This window comes from Saccoglossus kowalevskii, chromosome 1 (genome assembly GCF_978046115.1).
Source record: "Saccoglossus kowalevskii chromosome 1, keSacKowa6.1, whole genome shotgun sequence".
NCBI classification, from domain to species: domain Eukaryota; kingdom Metazoa; phylum Hemichordata; class Enteropneusta; family Harrimaniidae; genus Saccoglossus; species Saccoglossus kowalevskii.
In genome coordinates, this window is record NC_140641.1 from 845,460 (window position 1) to 864,809 (window position 19,350).

The following is a 19,350-nucleotide window of genomic DNA, read 5'->3' on the forward strand; positions in this document are numbered from 1 at the left end:
ATGAATCTAAAATTATGCAGAGACCCAATTAGTTTTTGGTAAATATTTGTGCATATTAATCACCTAATTTGCATAATTAACCAATTTCCAACTTTCACACTGATATCTCAGGTACTACTGGGTAATCATCATATATCAATGAATGTACATGGATGCTGTAGGACAATAGACAGACCTGGATAATTGTCGGTTAAAATCTGTACATATTAATTACCCAATTTGCATAATTAACCAATTTTAAGCTTTCACACTGATATCTAAAGTACTAATTTCCATTTTAATGAAACTTAGTACAAAGATGCTATAGGACAATGTACAAACCTAATTAGTTTGGGGTAAAACTCTGTTCATATTATTTCCCCAATTAGCATAATAATTCATAATTTTTTGGTTCTAATCACATTTCAATTAAACTTGGTACATAGAGTTTTTGTTACATTGCGCAGACCTCATTAGTTTTACAATCAAATCTGTTCATGTTAATTTTCTGATTTGCATAATTAGTTTTCAGCTAAGTAATTTCAAATTATATTTAATGTGTCTCCAATACTCTCAGCACATGGGAGTTCTTTCTAAGCTTTCTTTGATTTTGAAATGTTATTTCTCATTTGTAAATGCCTTGTAATTTTTGTTACATGAAATAAAAAATATTTAAAAAAAAAACCTGGTGGAAACCTCACATCACACTGGTTTACTGATGCACTACAGTAATATCTGATTCAAAAAAGCTGACTGGTGGATAGTTGTTTTGTTATTAGTTTTATTCAGTTTTTTCTTTTGTTTTTTTTATCAGAATTTTATAGGAGAAACCCATGCTATGTTTTTGCAATCACCCTGTGGCGATCCACTCTGCTAGGATTGCCCTTTAAATCACTTTTGTGTGATTCGTCTGTGATTTTTTTGAATTTACTCAGTTGTCAGGTCACATCTTCTCTAGTTAAGTGGCAAAATCCCAAAAAAATTTTTTAGCCCACAGCTGAAAAACCTGATTTTTAAATAGTTTTGTGCCAAATGTATCTTCTACAGTTCTAGAACTAAAAACCACAGACATAGTTCACCTTATTTGCATGATAATTAGCTAATTTTTAGCTGTTCCTTGACTGTTCTACTTATATTTAAAGAGCCATTCATGAGATTTTGATGAAACTTGGTACATAGATGCTCTGGACTAATGCACAGATGTGATTAGTTTGGGGTAAATATCCGTGCATATAATTAGCCTAATTTGCATTATGCATAATGATTAGTCAATTTTCAGCTTTTCCAATGATATCTCAGGTACTAATCGTCACATTTCAATGAAACTTGCGTAGAAACATAGGACGATGCACAGACATATATGTGAAATATTAATCATCTAATTTGCATAATTAATCAATTTTTAGCTTTTGATATTTCAAGTACTATTCATTACTTCTCAATGCAACTTGGTATATAGATGATCTAGAACAGTCCAAAGACCTGATTAATTTTGAGTAAAAGTGTGTGCATATTAAATAACTAATTTGCATAATTAGTTATTTTTTTGGCTTTTTACGGTGATGTTGCAAGTACTAATTATTCCATTTATCAATGCACAGACCCGCTCAGTTTTGGCTTAAAATCAGATCATATTAATTACCTAATTTGCATAATAATCATACTGTTTGGTTCTAGTCGCATTTCAATGAAACTTAGATAGTCTGTGGCCGTATTTATCTTAATTCAATGAATCTTGGTACATATACATGTACACTCTAACACAATGTAATGATCAAATCAGATTTAGGTTTATATACATCTATAATAATTACCCAATTTGCATAATAATTTACTTTTCAGCTTTCCACTAATTTAGTTAGGATTAATCATCACATTATAATGAAACTTCAAAAAATCATTTTAAATTTAATTTATGGTAGAGGTGCTCTAGAATAAATCAGGAGTGTAAACGTACAATCAATTTAATATTCTTTAAGTATTATAAAACTTCAATAATGTGAATCACATTGTTTTCATGTTGTGCATCTCAAATAGCATACCAATATTAGCTTCTTAGCCAAGCTTCTTATTTGAAGGGCTTACAGCCTATCATAATTTTTGAATTACTTTTAAATATGCCTCCAATACTCTTGGCACACGCGAGTTCTTTCCAAGCTTTCTTTGATTATTTTGTGTTTCCATAATCCTTTGTGCACTGGCAAATATCCACTAATTTTGTTTCTTCATATGTGCAGTTTGTGTTTTTCCCACAGTGCAATCGCTAGACATTTGTTCAAAATGGATGACAAAATAGCTGCACATAAGACAAGTGTAGCTTTACTATTTTATGGCGAAAAATCAACAAGTAGGATGTGTATTGCACCTCTCATTTGTATCCCCTTTCTTACATTTGTTGAAAAATAGAACCAAAAGGAATTACTGCATTCTGAAAACTAGATCTTAGGGTGTATGGATAGATTTTGTTAGAACTCAGTAGATACATTGGATATCATGGTAGCTTGATGCACATCATTCTTTTAAGGATTCAAATTGCTCATTGGTGGGCTATTTGATTTAATTAATAAATGCTGTTATAGACAAGTAATCTCTTAAACTTACTGAATCTATTGTAATTAATTTTCATCTCATTTTGTACACAGGAGAGTGGTGATTATCCTTTGATTCAGACTGGTGCTGCTTTCAGGAAATTTAAAAATAACTTTTGTGAATTTGTTCAGTTATTGGTACGTCAGTGCCAGTACAGTATTCTGTATGATCAGTATTTAATGGATAACGTTATTTCATTATTAACTGGACTTAGTGACTCCCAAGTTAGAGCATTCAGACACACCAGTACACTGGCTGGTAAGTAGAATTTATTTGATAACTATGCTGAGTACATATAAACCAACATTATATTCCAGACTGGTCTTTATATGAACGACATACATATCTATGTATATTGAATATCTTTTATAGAATCATCAGCAACTGTGAAATTATTGTGTCTCTGTTCCCTTGCTCTTAACTGTTATATTTTTAACTGAAATTTGTTTTGAATATTGCATTGGACATACTGTAGACAAAATAAGAGAAACTTAGTTTTTAGCTGGAATTAATTTTCTTTTTTGATGTTTTGTTTGGAATTTATTTTCACTGTTTTCTGATGAGTTAAATGTAAAATATAGGGAAAAAAGTACCAGATTCGACTGATACCACGCCCTGGGTGATCTTATGGAGGATTCAATTTTTTTTTAGAAAAATGTGGACCATAAGATCGCCCGGGTGGGAAAAATAACCCTGCGTTGATAAAAATTGTCTAGAAAAAATAATGATTCGCGTTGACCAAATATAATCATGCAAAGTATAAATTCAAAGTATTTTAATACATTGGTGAGAGGTCGCATTTTACGTGAACAAGAACATGCACTAAGAAGGAAAAGCAAGTCAAAGTCGAAACGGGGTGCATCATGGACATGACACAACACACGCTGCGACAACTGGGTGATCAGCGACATCAATTTGGGACGCAATTGAACTTCAAGTACTTTGCAAAACTTGCTGCGCGGTGATGCTGGCATCAAGTGTGTGTTGACCGAAGTTTGACCCCAAGTCACACACTGAACTGCCACGTTACCGTAGCAACCTTTTTTTTTTGTGGGCCGCGCGTCGATCTAGTAAAATTGTTAGAATATCCGACGGTACTGTAATTACGCAACTTGTATGCAACTCTGTACTGGCTTTGAATATGTCAACGTCGTTTACTTAGTGCACTGCTTTTCTAATTACGCAAATTTGTTTACAATATTGTACCAGCTCTGAATATTTCAACTTTGTAATGTATTGCTTTCATGATATATACGCAAACTTGAGTTAATTTTTGACTCCCATGTGCGAAGCACAAAATGGGAGTCTTTGCAGTTAGTGTGTCTGTGTGTGTGTATGTGTGTCCGACTGTTCCACTGCTATCTCAAGAACCATACATCGGTTTTTGATGAAACTTGGTGCATAGATGCTCTGGGCCAATGCGCAGATTTGATTAGGTTTTGGTAAAAATCCATGCTCGTTAATTACCTAATTTTTAGCTGTTCTATGACTGTTCCACTGATATCTAAAGAACCACTCATTGGATTTTGATGAAACTTGGTACATAGATGCTCTGAACATATGCGCAGATTTGATTAGTTTTTGGTAAAAATCTGTGCATATTAATTATCTAATTTGCACGTTAATTAGCTGATTTTTAGCTGTTCCATGATTGTTCCACTGATATCTAAACAACCACTCATTGGATTTTGATGAAACTTGGTACATAGATGCTCTGAACATATGCGCAGATTTGATTAGTTTTTGGTAAAAATCTGTGCATATTAATTACCTAATTTGCATGATAATTAGCTAATTTTTAGCTGTTCCATGATTGTTCCACTGATATCTGAACAACCACTCATTGGATTTTGATGAAACTTTGTACATACATGCTCTGAACTAATGCTAGGTTTTGATTAGTTTTTTGGTAATAATCCGTGGATACTAATTACCTAATTTGCATAATGATTAGTCAATTTTCGTTTTTTCCACCGATATCTCAAGTACTAATTATCACATTTCAATGAAACTTGGTACATAGATGTCATATGACACTGCACAAACCTGATAGTTTTTATGGTAATATCAGTTCATATTAATTACCTAATTTGCATAATTAATTAATTTTCAGCATTTGATATAAGTACTAATCATCACATTTCAATGAAACTTGGTACATAGATGTCATATGACACTGCACAGACCTGATAGTTTTTATGGTAATATCAGTACATATTAATTACCTAATTTGCATAATTAATTAATTTTCAGCATTTGATATAAGTAGTGAGCATTACATTTCAATGAAACTTGGTACTTACATACTCAAGGACTATGCAGAGATTGATTGTTTTCGATAAATATTTGTGCATATTAATCACCTAATTTGCATAATTAGTTAATTTTCAGCTTTTCCATGGGTGTCTCAAGTACTAATCATCGCATTTCAATGAAACTTGGTACATAGATCCTTTAGGACTATGCAGAGACCTGATTAGTTTTAGGGTAAATAATTGTGCATATTAATTACCTAATTTGCATAATTAATTTTCAGCTTTTCTACTGATATCTAAAGTACTAATCATCACATTTCAATGAATCTAGAATTATGCAGACCCAATTAGTTTCTGGTAAATATTTGTGCATATTAATCACCTAATTTGCATAATTAACCAACTTTCACACTGATATCTCAGGTACTATACATCACATATCAATGAATGTACATGGATGCTGTAGGACAATAGACAGACCTGAATAATTGTGGGTTAAAATCTGTACATATTAATTACCTAATTTGCATAATTAACCAATTTTAAGCTTTCACACTGATATCTAAAGTACCGTAAAAACTCCAAAATTTCGACCGGTTTTAAATAATTGGTGTTAGAAATGTGCCGTGTTTTTAGAGTCAAAATTAAGGTGCATTTTCGGACGGTCGAATTTTTCAGAATAGAAATCAGCAAATGAAAAAATGGGGATGATAGACAGTGTGCTTCATTAGTTTTTAAAAAATGCAATGTCCGTCAATTGACGTAAACTTCCTCATGTTTCACGGTAAAAGCAAAGGTCATGGCCGAGTTGTAACTCAAAATCTAAACAAAGTCATCAATCAGTGAGGTTTATTACAGAGTATTGCATACTTACCTTTGGTTAATGAAATTTTAATTTCATAAACAAATGGGATAATTGCCAATTATCATATAATACTGGTTAAATAAAATCGAAATAACAGTGGATAGCTCCCGTAGGGGGCGTCCTTCCCCTGTCATCTGATTTGCATACTTCCATTTTTAACCACGAGATTGATTCACGGTTGAAATTTGGGCTTGCCAAAATATCATTGTTTTTGCGGTGGAAATACATTGTAACCACCCATCAACACAGCCACCGAACTATTAGTGTGTCAGGAAGCTCTTGTGGACATCAAGAACTTCGTACTTAGTCACCTTGAGTAAAAAATTGTAGTTTTAGTAACGAAACTCAAAAGCCCGCCTTCAGTTTCAAGATGGCGGAAAATATGGATACTGGAGAGTTGAACACCGTTCATCCCAGCACTTCGGATTCAAACACTTTTGGACGAAAGTGTGAAGAGTGCCATATATCGATGCTCACTTACGATGATCACCGTATTTGCATTCCATGTGGCAGAAAATGTAATGGGCACATCAAAAGAAAAAATCCTACACAACAGTGGTGCGAGAAAATGTTGAAGACGCACTGGCTGAGGCAGGCGTGATTTTTTCTACTGAAGATGCTACAAGCCACGCGGGGGAGGCCGGCTCGTCGAAAACCACAACAGCGAGTGGTACCGACAAGTAGGACCCCGAATTCAAAATCCGCTCCGATGCTATCACGAAAGGTGCGGTTATGGTCAAGAAAATCTTACCTCTACCGATTCCACCGATGGCGGATGCCCCACGTTTCTCGATCGGTTTGTCTACACTGCCGAAAAAGGACACTTTTGCGACTTCAGCAATGTTACCATGGTCTCCCCGACTGACACAGGGCGCTGCTATAACACAACGCGTGACCGGAGGAGGCAAATGGGATCGTGAAGTTACCGAGAAAACCGCTACAGCCACCAAGGACGACTTCTTGGGGACTAACCGGGACGATTGGAGCAGACGCTACCAAAAAGTTATACCGCCCGCTGATGAGTGGAAAACACCGGTCGGTACCGACGCCAGCCTGCACGAACGACCTCTCAGCGTACAACCACCAGAACTGGAGCCATGCGTCCGGGAAATGGTCGCCGAAGGAAGTATAACGAAACATCCACTCGGCAAACCACAAGTTTACATCCCGTATTGCCTGTCCCAGTCAACGCTATGTAGATTGGAAAACAACGTTTGGGACACTTCTCTTGCATTAAGCCATAGAGAATTTTTCACTACTACTACACAAATTCAGTTAGCGAAATTCAAAACAGGCAACATCACCAAGGATGAACTGTTTAGCACATTAGAGCCGCTGTTGTTCGCTACTAACGTCGTCGACGCTGACATAATACAGAGTCATCTCCAGTTACGAGCGTCTATTCAACACTCTCGCCGTGCAGCAGTTTGGTCCGCTATGCTAAAGACAGCCGCCAACGCTGAAATCAAGAACGAATTGGCGACGATCGATTTCAGAGGGACCAAATTATTCGACGGAAAACTCAGCACTGTGAATTCTAAGTTGGATGAGAAAGCAGCGGCAAAAGTTAACCGTGTGATGATCGAAGGCGCCTTTAAAGCCAAGCAAGCCGCTAATACCAAGCAGAGCATCGCGACCAAGGCGAAGCCAGTTAACCAAGCTACTACGGGTCAGCCCAAGGGAAACGCAAAGGCAAACCCGAATCAGGCAAAAGGAAAAAGTGGAGACCAGCAGCGACAGAATAAACAATTCTCGAAACAGACTGGTAACACTAAAAAGTCTTCCTGACTATACGTCAGCAAATATGGTAATGTATCAAAACAAGGTGCGATTAAACATGTCAAATATTATGTCGGAGTAATTTCTGAATCATTTATCTGTGAAGCATTGTAATTGAAACATGCAATATTTGTTAATCGCTTTATTCATTACGTTTTATACAAGTTCAATAATACTGTATTCTGACTTATACATTGTTGCAAAATACGGATTCTGAAGTGAGACGACGACATGAATGCGAACGTGGTAGAAACCACCGCAGGATGTTCTTTTGTTTCAATTTTTATATTCATCCAATTAGAAGTTTTCCCACTAATTTTCTTACACGGTCAAGAGTTTATCGATGTATATCAAGGGCATACTGCCAATTCTGTATCATTCTTACAATTTGTGTTATATCGTTGATATCGAGTTGTAAGTCTCCGGATTTCCAGCGGGTTTTCCGTTAGTGAATAAATTCTGAGTTTTCATTAAGTCGTTCTTCTGTGGTGATTGGTGCTGATTGTGTAGCAGATAATTTTGCATACTATATTTCGTTACATTTCCATATCCGCAACGTATCGTACCCCACATTTTACTCAAGTCTCTGAGTATTTTTGTCAAACAAATCAAACCACAGATCCCCTTACACATATACCACTTGCATTAAACGATTCGGTTCAGTGCCCAGGTCGGCGGGAACCAAGTCGTGCAAAACATCGTGCATTAAGCGATTTTGTTCAGTGCCCAGGATGGCGGGAACTCAATCGTGCACAACAAAAACACGGTCGGCCGCACCTCAGGTCGGTGGGCGATCGTATAAACAAACAAACAACCGGCCGAATGCGTGGACCTAGGGAGAATGACGCATCGACCGGTGAAAAAACAGAAACCCGTAAGGCAGAGTCCCTACTCCCCTCCAGGTTGAAAAAAAAGGGGGGGGGGGGAAGGACGTTAAACGGGGATATAACGCTGCATTCACTCCAGGGGGAAATGGAGAAATCGGCGATGTCAATGTATACCGCCACAAGCGACCGAGGGTTGGTGAGTCCCTCGACGCCGGTGGCACTGCGTCTGCAGAAATGTATTCCCCGGTGGAAAGAAACGATAAACGATCCGTATGTGATATCGGTAATAACACACGGGTATCGAATACCGTTGATAAAAGAACCGAAATGCGAAAAAAGAACATGTATTTCTGGGAAACCGGGCTCTACTCAGTCAACAATACTGAAAGAAAGCGTGGAAATACTACTCGAAAAAAAGGTAATTCAGCGGGTACAAAAACCGAAAAATTCTTTCATCTCGAGGTTATTTCCCGTCAAGAAATCCAACGGTGGGTACAGGCTGGTGCTGGATTTAAAGGAGTTGAACAAATTTGTGAAGAAAGAAACGTTCAAAATGTTAACTCCGGCACTAGTGAGAGCGTCAATTCAAAAAGGGGACTGGATGACGTCCCTCGACTTGACCGACGCTTACCTGCACATACCAATACACACAGAAAGCAGGCGCTTGTTACGATTCGTGGTGAACGGTGTAACGTATCAGTACACCGTCCTACCTTTCGGCCTGACGTCAGCCCCACTTCTGTTTACAAAAGTTCTACACACAGTGATGGCGTTACTGCACAAGAACGCAGCAGACGTCAACCCCTACTTAGACGACTGGCTGATAAAAAGTCAAAATCGGAACCTGATTTGTCAATCAACCGAGCGGACTGTCAGTCTACTGCTAAAGCTAGGTTTTCTGATAAATATGGAAAAATCAGAATTAATACCGACGCAGAAAATAGTCTTTCTGGGCATGGAACTGGATGCGGAGAAAGGCATGATCCGACCAGCCCAGCACAGAATCGACAATGTACAAAAAATGATACAATCATTTCTAAAACAAAAACAAGCCACACTACGCCAGGTAATGCGACTAGTGGGGATGTTAACTTCGATGAGGGGCTTAGTACCGAGAGCGGCACTACAGTCCAGACCGATCCAACGCCTAGTGTTAGACGCACAGTTAAAAATGCGACTATCAAAGGACAGGATAAAATACGAAAAACCGGTACTGTTCACACCGGCATTTCTGGAATCACTTCCGTGGTGGGGCAACCTCAAGAACCTCACGGCGGGGATTCCCATGGACAAGGCGAAACCGACAGTAACGTTGGTGACGGACGCATCCATGACGGGCTGGGGAGGGCACTGCATGGACTGGATTGCACACGGTCAGTGGAACGAAAAACAAAGGAAATTTCACATAAACCGACTGGAAATGCTAGCGGTGCAGTTCTCCCTGCAATCCTTCAAAAAAGCGGTAAAAAACCGGGCCATGTTAATAAGATCCGACAATCAGACTGTAGTAGCTTACCTCAACAAGGAAGGGGGAACGAAATCACAGTCGTTAAACGACCATGCTGTAGCAGTGCTAAAGTGGTGTGCACAAAACAAAGTCGAGCTGATGTGCAAACATATACCGGGAGTCCAAAACGGTGTAGCGGACTCGCTATCCCGGGGGAAACCCTACGACGACACAGAATGGGAGCTGTCACAGACGGCAGTAAACCTAGTGTTCGACATGTGGGGGGAACCCCAGGTAGATCTGTTTGCAACACCGGAAAACAAAAAACGTCCCGTTTTTGTGACGCGTTATCCGGACAAACAGTCACTGACGTGGGACGCACTTCAGATGGAGTGGGGCGGAATGTTCAGTTACGCATTCCCACCATTTCCATTGATCCACCGAACGTTACAAAAACTGGAACAATCGGAGAACTCGCACATGATTCTAGTGGCACCGAACTGGCCGTCTCAGACTTGGTTTCCGTTACTGCTGTCTCTGCTAACGGACCATCCGAGAAGCCTGCCACAAGAAATCACGTTGACACAACCCGGCGGTTATACACCAACCAACCCGGAGCTGTACCAACTTCACGTGTGGAAACTATCCAGCAATTTAGAATTGCGCATGGGTTTTCAAGCCAAGTGTCGCAAACAACGATGGCCGGGCTTAGGGATTCCTCAAATGGATTGTATCAATACCACTGGGAAAAATTTCATAATTGGTGTCTTGCAGGGGATATACATCCACTCTATCCCTCTTTGCCCCAAGTAGCGGAGTTTTTTTCTTATTTGATCAACGAAAAAAAGTTGAAACCGAGGACAGTAGAAAACTATAAATCGGCGATCAACTCTGTACTCAAACTAAGCCTAGGCAAAAACATTTCGGATGACCCGACAATCTCCGATCTGTTCAAGGGCTTTATTACACAGGCGGGCCCCATTGAGAGGTACAAAGCACCTGCATGGAGCTTGTCAGTAGTCCTTGAAGCGCTACGACAATTCCCATACGAACTGAAGGAATTGGCGTCACTACAGGACTGGACGAAAAAGACTGTTTTTCTGCTAGCACTCGCTTCAGGGAGGCGAGTTAGCGAAATACATGCTCTGTCATTTGAAGACAATTTTACGGTGTTTTATCCCGATAAAGCGATTTTAATGACATCAGTAAAATTCAGAGGAAAAAATCAGAAACTGCACGAGACGACGACTCCGATCGTTATCCCGGCACTGAGCAATATTTCCAATGAAAAACAAGACAGAATTCTTTGTCCGGTACGTGCGCTAGCTTATTATAAGAAACGTACTTCCGGGGTCAGAAGGGGTCAAAGGTCGATGTTCGTTTGTTACCAAAAAGGTAAACAAAGCTCAGCGGCGTCGAAATTCACGTTAGCCTGATGGGTAAAAGAGACAGTTTACCACGCTTATAGTGATAAGTATTTGAGCACAGAGGCAGGCAAAGTCACTGCCAAGATGCATGACTTAAGAGGCATAGGTAATACACTGGCATTTGCTAGCGGAGCTTCTTTAGCCCAGGTGCTAGCAGCCGGGTCCTGGAAAACTAGCAACACTTTTCTCTCTTATTACCTGAAAGACCTAGCGGCCGAGTCACAGGGCCTACACTCGTTAGGCTACCTAGTGACAGGCCAAGTTGTAACGAAACAGTAGGGCATGTAACTTCCCGCAACTGCAAGAATTATTCAGTTAGCGGGAGTTATACAGTTAGGGGGATGGAATTTTTTCAATTCCATAATCAGGTGGGGTAGTATTTATCTGCCAAGAGATATTCTCTGGTAATCTGTCCCATTTGTTTATGAAATTAAAATTTCATTAACCAAAGGGGTTAGTATGCAATACTCTGTAATAAACTTTTAAAACTAGCGCCGAAGGCGCATATTAGTTTTTATGTTTATATAAGAGATTGCATACTTACCTTCCCACCCAAAACCACCCCAGATAAATAGCTACGAATCAATATCATGGTCAAAAAGATCTGGAAGTATGCAAATCAGATGACAGGGGAAGGACGCCCCCTACGGGAGCTATCCACTGTTATTTCGATTTTATTTAACCAGTATATATGATAATTGGCAATTATCCCATTTGTTTATGAAATTAAAATTTCATTAACCAAAGGTAAGTATGCAATCTCTTATATAAACATAAAAACTAATATGCGCCTTCGGCGCTAGTTTTAAAATATTATGACAAGCAAAACAAAACATCAAGACGCGGAGAAGAGGTCAGCACAAAACTAATAGGTCAAAAGACAAGGCTGTCTCGCACTACCTAGGAAAACTTGCGAATGTTCGAAGTACAGGTACCCATTGGACAAAAGATACATGGACGTTTAGCAAACGATCTCCCCGACCCAGTGCAATGTATCCGGTTAGAATCAAAGCTCACGTGTCACTTATTTGAGGGACCAGATTCTGCCGTAAATTCGCCCTTGGATTAAAAAATAAAATGGGATTTAAGAAATAAAATGGGACTTTTAAGGTGTATTTTGGCGTCATTTTTCGGACATTTCAATCAATCCTGCCGGCTAAAATAGAGTAAGTTTTACCGTAGTCATTGACGTCTGTCTATTCAAGAGTACACGTGTATGATTTTTATCGTGACTAGCGTGAGCGGGTAAGCTTCCTTTCGAGAATGAGCTGTTATCACAGTGAACAATGTTAAATTATTCTTCAGATGACCAGTTTATTTTTTAAAAACAACTAATTTTTTTATTTAAAAAAAATCATGCCATTTTCGCATCAAAATCCAAGCCAAAATATCGTACTACAACATCTCTTCCGCATTGCGTTCAATAACATTAACATATTTAAATAAGCTATGGTAATTTGAACACGTTGGCATCATCCAGCTTTTTGATTGGTTAATTAGCGATTTGACCTATTTGACCTAAGAGAACATGGCGGATATCCTACAGCATCAAACGTTTATACGAGACCGGAATCATTCGCTTACGATGAAACTAAGTTGACTTTTATTTGTATTTCATAACCATTCAACAAATTTATTTTGTTTACATTATTATAATCACTACTGAGTACGGTAATAATCAACAATTCAGAAACGCAGCGTGCCGAGATTTTTGTGTTCGTTTTTATTTGAAACTTCGTTTATTTAGAATATATTTTCGTTACCAATAAAATAAAAATCTCTCAGTCAATCAGAAACCCGGATTCATGCCTTTGGGGAAGGTCCCGTTTGAACGCTCACATCGGGTTTTTTTTTCCGTTTGGGGGAAAACTAAAACTGGTCGCAATTTTCGAATAAGAATGAGTCGGCAATTTTTAGTGGAGTCGAAAATTTGGAGGTAAATAAAACACCGAAACCCGGCAAATAATTAGGTGGCCGAATTTTTAGAGGGGTCGAAATTTTGGAGTTTTTACGGTACTAATTATTCCATTTCAATGAAACTTAGTACAAAGATGCTCTAGGACAATGTACAAACCTAATTAGTTTGGGGTAAAAATCTGTTCATATTAATTCCCTAATAAGCATAATAATTCATAATTTTTTTATTCTGATCACATTTCAATTAAACTTGGAGACATAGATTTTCTGTTACATTGCGCAGACCTCATTAGTTTTACACTCAAATCTGGTCATATTAATTTTCTGATTTGCATAATTAGTTTTCAGCTAAGTAATTTCAAATTATATTTAATGTGTCTCCAATACTCTCAGCACATGGGAGTTCTTTCTAAGCTTTCTTTGATTACTATTGTTAGGATGCTGACACGGGGTATTGGGTCTGTGAATATTTCAATATTACCGACTTGATAATGCGTTGCATTTGTAATAATTACGCAAACATAAACATGGGCGCATTTAAATCATTAAAAATGATAGTCGGGTATCTACGGAAAGTCAAGAAAATATTTTAAATACTTGTGATTCATCGATGTTCCAATGGTGATTTTTTTATTCGAAATGAAGTGAACATGTAATATAAACCATACCATGTGTCAAGTTAAATTTTACTATAATATAATAAACTCTGGACAGCGCACTTCGATCGCAATATTCATGTACATTTCGACTGAACTCTAATAACCACGCGTTTGAATTACGTGCGGCATTGGGCAATGACCTCAAGAGTTTATGCACTGATATTTAAATTCGGGCCATCCAGCTTGACGCAAATCAATATAGTTACTTGTCATGTGTTCAAAAAATCTTTCAACTCTCACAAATACCATGAATGCGAAGAGTTAACTGGGGGTTAACTGAAGGGGAACGTCTTTTTTGGACAAAAAACACGTCAGTACAAGATTATGTGTAAAAGGTTAGATTTATTGAACGTACATGACCGCTTAACTCAGTGTTTTAATAATCATGTCGCATGTGAAACGCAGGAGACATTTTAGTTCGCCCATTTCTTGTTTACCGGAATGCGATACAGACAAAGATTAAACATTGCTGATAACAACCAAGAGGCTCAAATTTGGAAAGCTTGGATATTTTAAACTTCGTAAATAACATTCTTTTCAAGCGTAGACTTTATTCAAGTGTAATAAATGTAAGTGAAATGTATTTTAATGAGTTATAATACGCAAAACAATTCGTATACAGCATTGGTTTTATTGAAGTTTAATGCTTTTCGACTTCACAGTGAATTATTTTAGCGTCATATTTGAAATAGCACGCTCGATACAAGATGTCGGACGGGAAAATTGGGGTCTGTAAAAATGTTTGTTGGTTCAGTCAGGCAATGTGTAGACCAAAACATCGCCCACTATTTGAAACATCGCTCATGGGCGGGGTTTAGGATGGGCGGGGTATCAGCCGAATCCAGTATATTCGCTGAATTTTGTTTTTACTGAGTTTTCAGCAAAAATAGCGAATATATAAATTCCAAGTGAAAATAAAGTATTTTACATTACATTAGACTTATTGTGATATTTATTGGCATTCTGTATTGACATATTCTTTGACAGCTATGAAACTAATGACAGCTCTGGTCAATGTAGCTTTGAATCTGAGTGTTAGTCAAGATAATACCCAACGTCAATATGATGCGGAAAAAGCCAAGCAAACACCAAAAAGAGCTGCTGAACGTCTAGAAATGTTACTTGCCAAAAGAAAGGAATTACAAGAAAATATGGAAGAAGTTAATCAGATGATGAATAACATATTTAAAGGAGTCTTTGTTCATAGATACAGGTATGTATTCAACAGAATGATACCAGACTAGACTGGGTATAACTAGTTTATACTGGTTGGTGACTCTGGTATTCATGTATGTATTCAACAGAATGGTACCAGACTAGACTGGGTATAACTAGTTTATACTGGTTGGTGACTCTTGTATTCATGTATGTATTCAACAGAATGATACCAGACTAGACTGGGTATAACTAGTTTATACTGGTTGGTGACTCTGGTATTCATGTATGTATTCAACAGAATGATACCAGACTAGACTGGGTATAACTAGTTTATACTGGTAGGTGACTCTTGTATTCATGAATGTATTCAACAGAATGATACCAGACTAGACTGGGTATAACTAGTTTATACTGGTTGGTGACTCTGGTATTCATGTATGTATTCAACAGAATGATACCAGACTAGACTGGGTATAACTAGTTTATACTGGTTGGTGACTCTGGTATTCATGTATGTATTCAACAGAATGATACCAGACTAGACTGGGTATAACTAGTTTATACTGGTTGGTGACTCTTGTATTCATGTATGTATTCAACAGAATGATACCAGACTAGACTGGGTATAACTAGTTTATACTGGTTGGTGACTCTGGTATTCATGTATGTATTCAACAGAATGATACCAGACTAGACTGGGTATAACTAGTTTATACTGGTTGGTGACTCTTGTATTCATGTATGTATTCAACAGAATGACACCAGACTAGCCCGGGTATAACTAGTTTATACTGGTTGGTGACTCTTGTATTCATTTATCTATTCAACAGAATGATACCAGACTAGACTGGGTATAACTAGTTTATACTGGTTGGTGACTCTTGTATTCATGTATGAATTTACAAGATGACTCGCTTTGTATTGATATATTCATTGTCAGGGACACCCAGCCTGAGATTCGTGCCATTTGTCTTGGTGAAATTGGAATATGGATGAAGAATTACAGTGAAACATTTCTCAGTGATAGTTATCTTAAATATGTTGGCTGGACTCTGCATGACAAGGTATAAATTCAATTTACTACTATTTCCAATATTGTACCTCCATTTTTGGTATGTTTAAAAATTTTGTATTAATGAATACTGTTGTTATCTCAACATAAGAGATTCGCTTCAGTTCATATCATGCAGTTAATGTCCTGAGACGCGTCCACATTCTTAACAATTGATGGTGTATGTACCTCATAGATTTGTAAAGCGAGAACTCTAGTAAAGTTTATTTTCTGTTTTCTCTGTGGTGACATTTACCTGTCACCGACAATCCTGTGTAATAATATGTTTACTTACTTTCATGTAGGTTGGTGAAGTCAGACAAAAGTGTTTATTTGCATTAATTCCACTGTTCAACAACCCAGAACTAGCGCCAAAACTTGAACTCTTTACAAATAGATTTAAGGATAGAATTGTTGCTATGGTATTGGATAAAGAGGTGGATGTTGCAGTACAAGCTATTAAAGTGGTCACTCTTATCTTCAAGTAAGCATTAGTTACCTCTTCTAGTCTTCTGTACATGTAAATCATATTATGGAATCTTTACTCATTTATGATTTCAAAAGACATCTATTTGCATCTGGTTTTCTCTTAAAAAGATATTAATGGTTGTCAGCCACACCTACACATACAAAATAAACAATTAAAGTGCTCTGTATATTTTGTTTAGGTTGAATGAAGATATTCTAAGTTGTGAAGACAGAGAGAATGTCTACCAGCTTGTTTATTCTTCTCATCGCAATGTAGCTCAGGCAGCTGGAGAATTTCTCAATGAATGTCTCTTTAAACGAGAGGATATACAAGCCACTCACCGTAGTAATAAAAGACGAAGTGCTAATGCTCCTCTTATTAAAGACATGGTACAGTTCTTCATTGAAAGTGAGGTTAGTCTATAACAAACCATTATGTAGGGGTGATCTCATATTCAAACATGCGGGTCAAACCTAGGAAAACCCTAACCGCCCTAAACCGCCCGAACAAAACCCAGTTTTGCGGTTTGGAAGTTTAAACAATAGACAGTGCGGTTCAGGACGACCGCACGAATTTGCATAAAAACTGCGGTTCGAACCGATCTCATTCACACCTCATTCAAGCTGTTGTTTATTTTTAGAAATGACAGAGTTTACATTGCTTTTTGAAGACTAGATAGTTGTCTCAAAAATGTGTCGATTTATTGGTGTACAGTAGTCATTTTACCATGTGCCTTGCCTAAAAAAACACTCTTTTATATATCGGTGAACAGCGTGCTGAATAAATTGTTTTGTTTTGATAAACTGTTATGCTCGAGTCGCATATTGAGCAGAGGATGTGAATCAGACTTTTCATTGGGCTGGACAATTGATATGTGTCTCTGACAGCTAATAAGTATCAAAAGACGAACATTTGTTGATACAAAGTTGCACTTGAGACTTACGCTACTGTGTTCAAGCCTTTACTACTGTTGCGCGTTCAATTTTCAAACAGTTCTTTCAGGAGTGCGGCATCGCAAAATCCGGAAAAACAAATGCAGCGTACGCCATGAAAATTTATTTTGATTTGCTGCACATCGGTTATTTGCAGTTTTTCTTATTCAATTTCCATTGACACGAAGTATCAAAACAGAAAATTAAATTAAATGGACTCTCGCTGATTATTTACAGCTATTCATCTGCAGACGAAACTGCTTATAAAAAACGAACCCTGACCTCTGAAAATACAGTACAGTTCTCGCGGAAGCTTTGGCTTTTGTGGCATCATTGTTGCATACGCATGGCTTCATTGTCGCCTCAGCATCGCATCATTGTGGCATCAGCTTCGCGTCATTGAAAATTGAAGCTGTGTTCGCCTCTCTTATTTTGTGGCATCATCGTGGCCTCAGCTTCGCGGTCTCATGGCATCAACATGGCATCAGCTTCAATGTATTGTGACATGAGTATGACCTCATTATTTTCACATAGAAAGGCAGTAGAGATAAAACACATGTACAGAAGTTCGATATGTAATCGATTTGAAATTCAAAGCGGTAAGGGGAATAAAATAATATGACCAAGAGTAAAATGACATTTTAAAAAGATATCTTGTTTAATTATTTAATGTTGCGAGTATTGGGTACCAAAAACTATGTGAAGTACATTGCAATCTGCAAGGTGATGAGTGTCATATTGACTGCAAGGAAAAACGTGATCAATTTAAATCACACGATGCAATCGTCGTTCGGATACAACACAATTTGCTATACGAAATGAAACTGTTCTTGTTATAAAATTACCTGTGTTTCGTTTAGTTTTAGTCGAGTCCGATCCCATGCCCGGACTACGAATACATGCAAAACACGCGAACGCCACCTGGCGTTGTCGCCTCCCATCTTGATACAAAGTTCCAAAACAAGTACGTACATTTCCAACTATGATTGGATGGTTGTGGTGGCGTCGGTCTGGTAAAATTTTACATCTAATTTTCAAAATAAAAATAAGTGACCTGAGCTCGATCTATACGTACATGTACTATAAAAGTATTCTCACAAAAAATATTTTCGAATAAAAAGGAGCCACAGGCCTGGTAAAAAATCGAATAGCTTTTGACGTGCGGAAATAATTTATTGGGCTTCAGAAATAAAGTGTTCATTTAGTTGTAGCCGTAAATATTTGGTGACCAGTCGATGAACAATTTGAAACTCATTATACACACGGAAGGCCTTCGATACTGAATATCATCGACCCCAATCTGGTTTACCTTATTTCCCAACTTGCAAAACTGATTTGTATCTCAGTCCAGTTTTTCTTTTTTCTTTTTTTGAACTGAGGTCAAATCCCAGCCGTTTGTCAAAATATGCCGATGTTTTTTAGTGAATGATTGTGAAGCCTGTCACAGCACAGTGAATCAACGCCGAAGATTGGACAGTACGACGACCCTTCAATTAGCGTCAAATATGCTTTGTTACAACATCATTGATTTGCTGAAAGTCACCTGATCGGAGCACGACCTAGGTCACAGAACCATATTTGTCCGTATTATCAACGGGACTTTGTGAGAGAACCACACCCACATTTTGAACCATTTTTAGCGCGGAAGTTGCCAATAAATATCGAAAAACTCATGAATTTTATGGATTTGAATAAAATAAAGCTAGCGTTTGGTAAAACTGGTTAATAATATATCCCCCGATGCTCTTGGATTTTTTTTTATTTTATTTCAAGGCGAGAAATGGATAATTGAAGTTCCATCGATTTCAAGGCGACTGTTTTACCGTGACAACTCTACGCTGTGTTGTAGTTTCACGAGGTAAAAAAATATATATAATAAATAGTACATGTTTAATTGTTTGGTTTTACAGCCCACAAATTACGGGACATGATCCCCATGAATTACCATAAATAAATGCTGATTGTGTTGAATAATGGACGTCGGGACCGTTTGAAG

General features: G+C 37.8%; 1 protein-coding gene across 2 annotated transcripts in view; it reads left to right on the forward strand.

Moving 5' to 3' along the window:
• The window catches only part of LOC100371347 (cohesin subunit SA-1-like), a 311,470-nt gene that overhangs the window by 70,776 nt on the left and 221,344 nt on the right, over positions 1–19,350 (forward strand). For both annotated transcript variants that reach the window (XM_085498240.1, XM_085498246.1), the window contains exons 6-10: positions 2,622–2,826; positions 14,732–14,957; positions 15,843–15,966; positions 16,259–16,437; positions 16,622–16,835. In XM_085498240.1, coding sequence (XP_085354366.1) covers positions 2,622–2,826; positions 14,732–14,957; positions 15,843–15,966; positions 16,259–16,437; positions 16,622–16,835 — 948 coding nt within the window. The remainder of the gene's footprint in view (positions 1–2,621; positions 2,827–14,731; positions 14,958–15,842; positions 15,967–16,258; positions 16,438–16,621; positions 16,836–19,350) is intronic.